At 48.5% G+C, this 12,894-nt stretch overlaps 2 protein-coding genes across 2 annotated transcripts in view; one reads left to right on the plus strand and one right to left on the minus strand.

The window, feature by feature from the left end:
• Positions 1 to 2,128: 2,128 nt before the first annotated feature.
• On the minus strand, positions 2,129 to 5,613 carry LOC123425112 (receptor-like protein kinase THESEUS 1). The gene is made up of 4 exons (XM_045108781.1): positions 5,073 to 5,613; positions 4,860 to 4,902; positions 2,332 to 4,775; positions 2,129 to 2,186 (listed from the first exon to the last, which is right to left on the minus strand). Exons 1-4 carry the CDS (start codon positions 5,513 to 5,515, stop codon positions 2,129 to 2,131), a joined length of 2,988 nt encoding a protein of 995 aa, XP_044964716.1. The 5' UTR covers positions 5,516 to 5,613.
• Positions 5,614 to 6,745: 1,132 nt separating this feature from the next.
• Positions 6,746 to 12,894, plus strand: part of LOC123425113 — a 41,555-nt gene continuing 35,406 nt past the window's right edge. The window contains exons 1-2 of the mRNA XM_045108782.1: positions 6,746 to 6,780; positions 6,913 to 6,979. Of these exons, the coding sequence (XP_044964717.1) occupies positions 6,746 to 6,780; positions 6,913 to 6,979 (102 nt within the window). The remainder of the gene's footprint in view (positions 6,781 to 6,912; positions 6,980 to 12,894) is intronic.

Consider the following 12,894-nt stretch of genomic DNA (forward strand, 5'->3'; position numbering starts at 1 on the left):
CCATCACATGATTCTCCTAATGACGTGATCCCGTTATCAAGTAACAACACTTGCCTATGACCAGGAAACCTTGGCCATCTTTGATCAACGAGCTAGTCAACTAGAGGCTTACTAGAGACAGTGTTTTGTCTATGTATCCACACAAGTATTGTGTTTCCAATCAATACAATTATAGCATGGACAATAAACGATTATCATGAACAAAGAAATATAATAATAACTAATTTATTATTGCCTCTAGGGCATATTTCCAACAGTATGTCCCAATGTCAAAGGTTGGGCATTTGTTGCTGGTGAATTCTGAATTATCATGCTCTTTTCTGGTTGCTGTCGAATGCTGAATTCTGGACCAATATTCAGTCAGAAATCAGTAGCAACATTGTAAGATTGGAATCATGACAGAAAACTGAAGATTATCACTAAAGTCTTCAAAATTGGAGCCTGTCAAACTATAATTGAAGTTTAACTGAATTCATCTACATAACTGAATTTTTAGCTTCTTTTTCTTCATGTAGTAGCTGATGGATTACAGTAGCTGACATTTTTATTTACTCCATTGGGACTATAAATTGATGAGGAGTACAATAGTAAGGCACTGTAAATTGATCATAATTTTTTTATTACAACATGGGAGTCGTACATGACCTGTAGAACATCTAAAGTTCTGTTAGATCAACTTCTTGGAGTTTATTTGCCAAGGACCGCCACACTAAATTTTGACGTTCTTGGTTTTTAACCTTGTGAGCTGCTGGAACTAGAAGCACTCAAATTTTAGAGGAAATAAAAAAGGCCGTATTTGATATGCATCGTGAAAAGGTGCCCGGACCGGATAGTTTCACCTGTCTTTTTTCAGGAAATGTTGGGAATTCATCGTGGGTTTTTGTAACGCTCCATTATTGCGATTCTACCAATAAAGAAAATAATCAGGTTGGTCAAGGTGAGGGGAATGTGCCTCCTCCAGTATTAAATTACATCTGGTACTCTCTAATTAGATGCATGCTCACTATAATGCCTCATTTTCTTGTAATTTGCAAATTTAGCATTCTACCCACAAGACTTACAGTTATCTCCGTTTAATTTAAGATTAGGAGAGTTGGCTAATCTCTTGTGCATACATAGAGTGTATATTTCTCAACATGGAGAGTAACAAATTGTTTTATCTCTTTGGTGTTGGTATATAACATAATTTTTGTCTTTTGTCTATTTATTGCATGTAATGTTTTGTTACGGGATTGTAAATTTAATAGACATCGAGGTCCGTTTGTATCTATGAGCAAGAATTATCTTCACCTTGTCGTGGCAATGATCAAGATTTCACCGGAATATCTGTCAGAGAGCCTCTCAGATCAATACATATTTTATAATTCTGTAGAATAATTCTTCATACAAGGCCTAGATTATGAGCAATCCAGTAATCCACCCTTTGTTCTAATGGTAGCAATGTGTTCTGAACCCTGATCATGCTTATATTTGAATTTTCTGTGCAAGTAGGGACACATTTGATTGATGGTGATTATGGTTTGAGCAATCAAAGCGTTCTGTCCCCTTTTCATTTTCATTTGCTTTTTTCTCTCTCTTAAGCAAAGAATAATGAATGATTCATATCTGACTGAACATCCAAATCTGTACTATCTATGTAATGTAAACTACTGATAGAATTTAAGACTAACAGTCAGGCCCTTCTGTTTGTTTCAAGACATCTTTGAACTTTGATATGTGACTATGCATGAACAGAAACTACGATGGCGGCTGGTTCCGGGAGGCAGGCCGTGGCCGGTGCCGTGGAGCTCGCCCCGCTTCACTATAGCAAGCCACATCGGTAGATATATGCTGCAAGTTGTCTAGAGAATCAACAAGGTTGAGGCTAGAAGATCGGTGGCTGCATTTACAAATTAGATTTGAGTCATAACAAAAGGAGGATGAAGCTAGAAGAATCAATAGAAGATCGGTGGCTGCATTTGCAAATAAGAAATAAGAATCAAGCAGCAGCCGGAAACTGAAGAAAGATCATAGCAGGTCGGAGTGATGTATTAGCCTATTGTAAAAAAAAAGTTGATCACTTACAAATGTATGTTTATACACATAAAAAATTCTTCCGTTGCAATTTTTGCTAGTATGCAATCATACTTCACAGAACACCCACAATTTTAACAGAAAATACTCCAATATAACCTAGCCTGGCCATCCTGTAGTTTAGCCGCAGCAAAACAAGTCAGATTTGTCAGGGGTCAGGCAACTATGTAATCCACTCTCAGCCGGTCTATCTATCAACCTTCCAAGTTCCAACTAGTCCCAACTCCCATGCAGCATCCAGAGTTCCAGACTATCTACCTTCCCTTTGGATCCAATATCTGCGAGAAGACCCTCGTCGCCACCCCGGCATCCGTCACATCACCAGCAATGCTGCAGCCGCCCGCCCTACTAACCCTGCCCGGAAGCTCCCGGACGCCATACGCAATGCTGCTGCTCCCCTCGCCGCCAGAGCGCAGGAACGCCTCCTGCATCCGGAGCGCGCACTCCAAGTTCCACAGCACGTCGCCCATCGCCGGCCGATCGACGCCGTACTCCGCGAGGCACTTCTCCGCGGTCTCGCCGAACTTGCGCAGCGAAGCCACACCGACACTTCCCGCGAGGTGGGGATCCATCACCCTCTCCAGCTCGCCGAGCCTCTGCCGCTCCATCGCCCAGTCCACGATGCTCGCCTGCTCGCGGGGGAGGCCCGGGTCGATGGCCGGCCTGGCGCAGAGCACCTCCATGAGCACCACGCCGAAGGAGTACACGTCCGACTTGTCCGTCAGGCTCTGCCGCCTGAAGTAGTCCGGGTCGAGGTAGCCGAAGCTGCCTTTCACCGTGGCGGTGCCGACGTGCGCCGCCTGTTCGATGGCCTGTGCCGACATTGACAGCCCGAAGTCGGAGACCTTGGCGGAGAGGGTGCCGTCGAGGAGGATGTTGGTGGTCTTCACGTCCCGGTGGATGATCGTCTCGGAGACGCCCGTGTGGAGGTAATGCAGGCCCTTGGCCGCGCCGATGCAGGCCTCGAGCCTCTGCTTCCACGACAGCGGCGGGAGCGCGCCGGGGCCGTAGAGGTGGTTCCGGAGCGGCCCGCCGGCCATGAACTCGTAGACCAGCGCCATCTCGTTGTCCTCGTGGCAGTACCCGATGAGGGACACCAGGTGCCGGTGCCGGAGCTTGGACAGCATTTCGATCTCGGTGCGGAACTCCAGCAGGCCCTGCTGTGACCGGGGGTTGCCGCGCTTGACGGCGACCGTGGTGCCATTCTCCAGGACCCCTCTGTACACTTTGCCGAACCCGCCGACGCCGATGACCCGGCCCTCGTCGAAGTCGTTGGTCGCCCGCCTTATCTGGCCGATGCTGAGGGAGGGCCCTGAGGATGGGTGGCTATGGCTTCTAGCAGCTGAAACCTTGGATGCAGAGATGCCGGTGTGCGTGTCGAGGCCTATGGAAGAGGACGGCAGCCGGCTGAGGGACCGACGTTTCTTCCTCCGGCGGCGGTGCCTGAAGACCAGCAGCATCCCCACAATGCAGATGACGATGAGCATTGCTCCACCGGCGGTTGAAGCGGCGACAACTGCAATCTCCTTCTTGCGTGCAGCCTTCGATGTCTGAGCGGTATTGAGGGCGTCGACACGGCGCACCGCCTCCTGGTCACCGAGCTTCATGATCTCAACGCCGTTGAGGATGGCATTCGGCTTTGAGTATGACAGACGAGGCGGCCCAAGCTGCAGCAAGATTTTCTCCGACCCTGGCTGGGCATCGGCGATGAAATCCAGGTAATAGGCATTGAACAGGCCGAGCTTGCCGGACAGATCGAAGGAGCTGAGCACGGCGTCGCCGTTGATGTAGACGTCGAAGACCAGGTCGGTGGAGTTGCGGCCGACGATGTCGCAGAAGTGCAGCCTGACGGAGTAGCGGAAGCCCGGATCGACGGGGAACGCCCACGACAGGTTGAACCGCTGGTTGCCCACGCCGGCGTCGGCCATCTCCTGCGCGTCAGCGTACACCGCGGCTGGAGCGGCGTACGGCGGGGTGGCCCCCGCGGGGTAGCGGACGGTAGACGGGTCGACGGAGACGGAGCGCGCGGCCGCGGGGTTGAGGAGGTAGGCGGCGTCGCCCTCCCAGACCCTCCAGAAGGAGTCGTTGAGCGAGGAGGCCGCCGCCTCCCCGCGCGCCGCGCCGGCATTGACGCGGTAGGAGGTCTCGGCGAGCCTGAAATCCTCCGGCAGATTGAGCGGGAGCGGGAGCAGGACGTCCGGCGCCGGGAAGAGCTCGACGGCGCTGAGGAGAGCGAGGGAGCCGAGGCGCGGCGAGACGCGGAGGCGCAGGAGGCCGCCGCCGCGGTGGGGCAGCAGGTACTCGCGGTAGCGGTAGAGACCCGTCGTGGTACGAGAGGGCGAACGGGGGCCGGAGACGAGCTCGAGGTCGCCCGCGGCGACGGCGAACTGGGCGGGCTGGGGGAAGTGGAGGCGGAGGAGGAGATGGCGGTGGGGCGAGCGGGGGACGGGGAGGGAGTAGGTGGCCTCGGCGGAGAAGGCGCGCGCCGTGGAGTAGAGCGGCGAAGATGCCGTGGTGGTGGTGGTGCGGGAGGCGTGGGGAGGGGAGATGGAGACATTGGAGTCCGGGAGGAAGACGCGGCCGTCGGGGAGGGTGATTGGGGCTGGCGCGCCGCACGCCAGGAGGAGAGGGTCGCCGGCGACCACCACCGCCACCGCAAGGTGGGAGAGAAAGAGGAGGAGGAGAAGGCCGCCGCCGCCGCCGGCGGCGGCGTCGGTGGTGGTGGTGGCCATGGCGCAATCTCTCGCTCACTCACTGAAGCAGTGAAGCTCCGTGCCACCGCCCACCGAGCTGGAGTGCTGGACTGCAAAGGGAGCCAATGGAAATGGACTGGGGCCGAACACAAAGCCCATACCCAGACCCAGAGCAGGCCCAACCCAACAAAAAACGAGGAGGGGAACAAGACGGTGGACCGGACGGTGGACCCAGCGCCACCATGCCGCCCCTGACCGCCGCCGACGCCTTCCTCGTGCTCGAGTTCGTCGCCGGCAACCGCCTACTCCCCCACTCCCTCTTCTCCGGCCTGCTCGCCGCTCTCCCGTCCGTCTCCCCCCGCACCTCCACGCGCCTGCGCAAGGCCGTTGCTCTCCGCGCCCTCGAGGCCGCCCTGTCGGGCTCCGACGCCGACGGCTCCGGCGAACTCCCCCGCAAGGCGCGCGACGTCCTCGACGACCCTGGCGTCGCGGCCTTCTTCCCCGACCACCTCGCCGTCGTCCGCGACGACGTGGCCGCACTCAGGCGCCTCGTGGACGCCGAGTGGGCGGGCCTGCCTCCCTCCGCGCTGGAGCTCGAGGCCGACCGGATCGCCGGCGCCGGAGCCCTCGACACGTGGGCCAACGCCGACCAGGACACGCGCAAGATTCTTCGCCTGCTCGGTGAGCGCCGCGTTCCCTTTCCTTCCCATCCAGATCTCCTTGAGAATTCCCAATCTCAGAATGTCCATGGATCATGTTGAAAAGAAAGCACCTCCGACTCTGGGATCTAATCTCGTTTTGAGATAGCTAGAACAAAAATTACATCTCCGTTAACGCAATTTTGTTGGTTGATGCAGTAGGGGAGTCGACGGAGCGTGAGATTTTAGGCAAGCTTGGGGAAGGTCCATCCAAGGCTCCTCAAGTTGATGAAGCGGCCAATGCGCCCGGCACAAGCGGTGCGAACGAGGATGGTCGTGCTCAGCAAGATGATGAAGCTAATCTTGGTAGGGGAAAAGGAGAAGGTAACCATGCCCAAGAGGATTGCGCTCGACATCAACAAGAGCCAGTAGAAAGAACAACGGATGCTCGAATTCCTGAAAAGCCGGTACCAAGCGCAGCAATCAAAGGCAAGGAGCAAGCTACGTCTTCTCATGTCACTGGACAGGCTGCCCCTGACCATAACAAGAGCCATCCAGTAACAGGTTTTAAGCCTAGTCTTATGGAGAGGAAACCTAGTGCAATCGTTTATGAGGTGATTTCACTTTCGCTTTTATTGACACTCTGTTAAAGATGCGATCCTGTGAGGCTTTTGCGTATTTAAATTGCTCTCATATAGCCTATAAAATCGTGCAGCTTCTAGCGATTCTGTTGTGGGCAATATATCAGCTTTCTTAGCTCTTCATCTTTGATGACAAAAAAATATCAACATTTTAGCATAAATCTTGTCATCTTGCACTTGGATAAGCTGGATTTACAGGAAGAATAAGCTGTATGTATGTTCTGGTTGCATGATGTTTGGTAAAACTGTTGGTTACTCTCAACACCATGTCAATTGTCATGCTCCTACTTCGGTGATCTAGGGGATGTCATGTCAGTTTTCTCAAAGTAAACCCAGGTATAAATTTAGGTAAGGACATAAATGCCTGATCACAGATTTGAGTTACAGACTTCACACAATCTGCAACAAAAACACTCGCTGAAAATGCACATGTCTGGTTGTTGATTATCGTTGGCAGTTTAACTCTGCTAGCAGACACAAAAAATATCCTGTTTAATATTGATTGTCTTCAAGGTTGTTTTTTGAGTTGCACATGGTGCAGTACTCCTGATGGTATGCTGTCATCCTGTAAATGCAGTGGGACGATTCGGGCGACTCCGACTCTGAAAGGCCGCCACGTAAGCGCCAGTTACCGACTTATGAAAGGAAGATGAGGCCTCCGCCCGGGGTTCCACACAAAACGAGAAAGAAATGGACCGAGATGCAAGAGAAAACCTTGATCGAAGGGGTTGAAAAGTACTCTCTCTTCTCCCGCTCTTACTTTTCACATTTGAAAGAAAACTTCCCTGAAGAGACCTTCTGTTTTCTGTTTCACCGCTCCCTGATGGTATCGATTCATTTGTTTCTTTGTGCTTCTGGTGCATGAAGCTACGGCAAAGGCAACTGGAAAGAGATCAAGATCGCCTACCCGGACGTGTTTCAAGACAGATCGACGGTATGTATTCCTTGGTTTCTGATACGTGGTCCTTCACCTCGGTGACATGATTTGTCTTTGGTTTTGCACCACGTCCGGGGCTGAAACGACGGTTCCTTTGCGCAGGTGGATATGAAGGACAAGTTCAGGAACATGGGGCGGCACTAACAAGGAATGTGCCTGGACATGGAGGCCATTCATTCGGCCAAGTAGACATTTCCGGCACATATACTAGGCATATGTACATAGAGCGACAAATTGCCATGGCGCAAAGGGGCATGAGATGTGAGGGAGAGCCCAGCTCAGCACCTTTCTCTTGTGCAGGGAGATGTGGGATATCTCTGCTAGCCATGATCTGATGTTCTCTGTAAGTAAGTAACTAACTGATGGGGATGATGATGACTGGCTGTAGCTTGAGCCTGTGCTATTCTTCTTCTTCTTCTTCTGTCTGCATCATCCATCTGGTGCATACTGTGATGCCAAGAGTTGTTTTTGGAGGCTGGCAGACGTCTGTGTCTGGTGGGTGGGCCGGTGTCGGCGTGGCAGATTAGATAGATCCAATCCACCTCTCTGACTGGCACTAATGCATCTCCCTTGGTTAATACTGTACGTGGGTGCAGATTAGTAGTTAAGCATGAGAAAAGGGGTGGCAATGGCATCGAATGAGAGAGCTGAGCTGAGGACGCACGTGATCTATACCTTGACGTCGCTGTTTGTTTGCTTGCGGATGTTAGTTAGTTGTACCAAACCCAAACGGTCTAGATCGTCCGTGCAGTGCAGCATTAACGGACATGCAAGCCGCAGAAAGAAAATTAAATTTGCTTTATGTTTGTTTGTATGTATACAATGTGGGTCCAAAATCAATGATTCTGGATGCAAACAAGCGTTGGATTTTCTGCTTGGGACACGGTTGTGCGCAATCAATGCCCTGTATGGCTTTTGCGGCTCTTCTTTGTGACGCTTCAAGGTATCTCCAACACCGCCCATCAAAATGGGCACGATCTACCCACGGATAGCGTTAACGAAGCCGGCCATCTAACACGGTGCATCAAATAAAAAACACGTAATTTTATTTTTCTTTCAGGATCACAACTAAATAAAGAAAAGCCGGTTCGCGAGCTTTTGAAACTCCAAGGTCGGGTGGAGGTGGATGTTATCGTTCTTTCAGAATCACACTTAAGTAAAGAAAAGGCGGTTGGTGAGCTCTTGAAACAACTTGGCATGCTTTTTGTTTTGAAACAAACATTTCAACCGTGGTATTATAGGAGCATACCACATCATTTGGAATCCTCTTCCTAGGGCGCTCGCCCTCAACATCACTTGTGTCATTGCTGCTGATCTTATAGCGCAATGCACCGCATACCGGGCATGCATTCAAATTCTCGTACTCCTCACCGCGATAGAGGATGCAGTCATTAGGGCATGCATGTATCTTCTGCACCTCTAATCCTAGAGGGCAAACAACCTTCTTTGCTTTGTATGTACTGTCGGGCAATTCGTTGTTCCTTGGAAGTATCTTCTTTAACATCTTCAGCAACTTTTCAAATCCCTTGTCAGATACACCATTCTTTGCCTTCCGTTGCAGCAATTCCAGTATGGTACTCAGCTTTTTCTTGCCATCTTCTCAATTTGGGTACGACATTTTTTTGTGATCCTCTAACATGCGCTGCAACTTCAACTTCTCCTTTTCACTTTCGCAGTTTCTCTTTGCATCAGCAATGGCCTGACCAAGATCATCAGCGGGCTCATCCGATGCCTCTTCTTCGGCTTCTTCTTCTTCTTCTTCTTCTTCTTCTTCATTCTCTTCCCTCATTGTAGTACCATCATATTTAGGGAAACCAAGATAGTTGTCACCATGCTTTTCTTCTTCATTCTCTTCCATTAGAACCCCTCTTTCTCTGTGCTTGACCCAACAGTTATAGCCGGACATGAAACCGTACGTAAACAGGTGGACGTGAATGAATTTTGAGCTAGAGTAATTCCTATCATTCTTAAATACACCACATGGACAACACATAAAACCATTATGCTTGTTTGCCTCAGCTGCATGCAGAAAACTATGCACGCCATCAATGAACTGGGGAGAGCGCCGGGCATCATACATCCATTATCGACTCATCTTCATTACACAACACCGAAAAGACCAAATTAATACAAGTTCACACATAAAGTTCATACACACTTATTCTCATAAAACAACATAAAACTATCTAGCTAAAGCTTTTAAATGCAACAACAAATGCGATTAAAATTACAACTAAGGTAATAATTGATCCAACAACATAATGATACTAAGCCTCTTTATTAACGGCATATTTTCTAATCTTTCTAATCTTCAAGCGCATTGCATCCATCTTGATCTTGTGATCATCGATGACATCAACAACATACAACTCCAATTGCATCTTCTCCTCTTCATTTTTTTTACAAATTTTCTTTCAGATACTCATTTTCTTTTTCAACTAAATTTAACTTCTCGACAAGAGGGTCGGTTGCAATTTCCGCTTCACATACCTCGTAGATAAAAAATATCCATGTCAACTTGAGGGGCATAATTATCATAAACACAAAATGCAACAAATAGTTATAGAATAGAATATACCACATCCGAATCATAAACCGGACGAGGGCCGACGGGCTCGGATATCAAATCCATGGCACTATGTATAACAGACAATCATAGAAGTAAAAAAATTATACAAGTAACTATCTAAATCATACAAATAATATTTTTTTATAAAAATTATAAGAACAAGAGGCTCACCAAGGTGGTGCCAGCGACGGGACGGTGCGGACGATCGACTGTGGTTAGGTCAGGGACGGGAAGGCACTAAGTAAACCACACCTACACATACGCAAACTAAGAAGTTAATTTGAGCTCAAATTGCATATAAATGAAATAAACTCCCACATAATTACTCCCAAACTAAAACCCGCAAAGCATTATACTTATAGAGCATTGCACGAGCTAATCTAGCAATGAGAGATGAAAGGGAAAAAGTTGCTAACTTTGTGAACACTTGGATAGATGGGGTGGCTCAAATCTTGACAAATCTTGGCAAAAATGGAGGATGAGCTCGAGCAAGGGAAAGATAGAAGAGGAGACAAAGGAGAGCTCTTGGGATCGGGCTAGACGAAGCACTATATATAGTGACATCTTTAGTCCCGGTTGGTGATACAAACCCGGGACTAGAGATGGACACCTAGTCCCCATTGGTAGCACCAACCGGGACGATTGGGGATCGCAGGGGCCCAAGCCTGACGCAACCGTGCCACGAACCCCTTTAGTCCCGGTTGGTAACACCAACCGGGACCAAAAGGTCACAAATGAACCGGGTCTAAAGCGTGGCCTTTGGAACCAGGACTACTGGTCACATTAATCCCGGTTCAAAACCAGATCGGGACTAATGCTCCGGACGAAAACCCTATTTTCTACTAGTGACCATACCCCTATGGGCGCCCCCGAGAGAGTGAGCCGACATATAATCTTAAGATTTATGAAGTCACTGTAGGCACCTCGTCGTCGACGGGAATGTCTCCTCCCACTGAAAGCGTGTCACCGAAAATCGTTAAATAAATTCAGAAATAATGCAAGCACGTGGTGGACTGGGGATACCACAATCCCTCTAACCATCCAACCACAGGTTGGTTTGCATGTGTTCTTGAATTTTGATGACTTACATCAGGTCTCAAAATGAGTAGGAGAACGGCGGCCCACAGCTGAGAGGGAGGATCTATAGACAAGGAAGGTTCAAGCCATCCCCCGATCTCCCTTTTTAGCCCCGTCCATAATCGACTATCCCATGATGTCTGGACGGTGAGTTTCGATTTCTAGAAGTTGTTTATTCTTTTCATCTATTATAGGCGGCTAATATTACAAGATCCCAGACATGTCTTCATTTAGAACGCATGAATCTGGTCACCAAAAGCATAGGAAGAAACGGAAAAAATCGAGGATTTAACTCAATCTCAAAAAGGAGATATGGATAAGCAACAAAAATCCAAGTCATGTCCTTCGATAATCAATCGCTTGATCAAGACTAAGCACATGATAATAATGTTGACAATGACCATTGTTCTAACGATGTCCATATGAAGACATAAGATAACGTTGATGCTAAAGAATAGCTGCACTTATTGATATTTCCCATTGTTATGTAACATATATGTTCTTTATACTATTATAGATCATTGTCCTACCTTGATGTAGTTCGTTTTTAATAAGGTAGGGTCCATTTTAAACACATGGCCTTGGACGTGTCGACCCTGACTCTATGGTACGGTGGGTGGTAGCCGGTGCAGCAACCAACAAAGAAGGATGTGGAAACCACCGCCTAACGATGGTACGACCGACAGTTAGGGATACGACGACCGACAAATGGAATGTGAGGACCACATATGAGGATGATGGAGATAGGTGCGAGGATACTGGAACCACCATCCGTCGATGTTATGACTAGCAATCGGGGATGCAGCGACCCACAAATGGAATGTGGGATCACAAATGAGGATGATAGACATGGTTGTGAGGATGCTGAGACCACTAATCATAGCGTTGCTACCACAACCGACATGACTGCGAGGGGAGCGTGTGGTACTGGGGAAGGGGGGCGTCGATCTGCTGCCAGCGATGACTACCAGAGTTAGGCGTGGCGAATATTAAGAGGATGAAGACCTTCATTGACCTCAAATACCACCCAAACAATTTAAGGTGAGTGAAACTGTACACATCAAGGTAAGTGGAAATGCCAAATTATAAAAATACCCCCAAACCAACATTTATCATAGAGTTGATATGTTCACATCGCTTCGAGGGTTTTTACCCTCCCTTCCATCCTCTACTACGCAATCCCCTCTCACATGTTTTTTTACGATTTTCTTCCTAAAAACCACATGCACATTAACTCAACCCTCTTCCCTTGATCTCCCACGTTCTACATTAATTCAATCAAATCAAATTTTATTAAAATCTCAACTAAATCAAAAGAGTTCTTGTCTTCCTTATCCATACCTAAATCAAATCATTTTTTACCAAAGACCAACTAAATCAAAACGTGTGTTGTCTTCTTCTATTCATACCCAAAACAAATCAAATCATACCAAAACCTGAGATATAATGTATATAAGCTTACATCGAACATGATTATGTTGGAAATATGCCCTAGAGGCAATAATAAAATGGTTATTATCATATTTCCTTGTTCATGATAATAGTCTGTTGTTCATGCTATAATTGTATTAATAGGAAACAGTAATACATGTGTGAATAAATAGATCACAATGTGTCCCTAGCAAGCCTCTAGTTGGCTAGCTCGTTAGTCAATAGATGATCATGGTTTCCTGATCATGGGCATTAGATGTCATTGATAACGGGATCACATCATTGGGAGAATGATGTGATGGACAAGACCCAATCCTAAGCATAGCACTAGATCGTATTGTTCATATGCTAAAGCTTTTCTAATGTCAAGTGTCTTTTCCTTCTACCGTGAGATTGTGCAACTCCCGGATACCGTAGGAGTGCTTTGGGTGTATCAAACTGTTGGGGAACGTCGCATGGGAAACAAAAATTTTCCTACGCGCACGAAGACCTATCATGGTGATGTCCATCTACGAGAGGGGATGAGTGATCTACGTACCCTTGTAGATTGTACAGCAGAAGCGATGTGAGATCGCGGTTGATGTAGTGGAACGTCCTCACGTCCCTCGATCCACCCCGCGAACAATCCCGCGATCAGTCCCACGATCTAGTACCGAACGGACGGCACCTCCGCGTTCAGCACACGTACAGCTCGACGATGATCTCGGCCTTCTTGATCCAGTAAGAGAGACGGAGAGGTAGAAGAGTTCTCCGGCAGCGTGACGGCGCTCCGGAGGTTGGTGATGGTCTTGTCTCAGCAGGGCTCCACCCGAGCTCCGCAGAAACACGATCTAGA

The sequence above is a fragment of the Hordeum vulgare genome, chromosome 2H, assembly GCF_904849725.1.
Source record: "Hordeum vulgare subsp. vulgare chromosome 2H, MorexV3_pseudomolecules_assembly, whole genome shotgun sequence".
Taxonomy (NCBI): Eukaryota; Viridiplantae; Streptophyta; class Magnoliopsida; order Poales; family Poaceae; genus Hordeum; species Hordeum vulgare.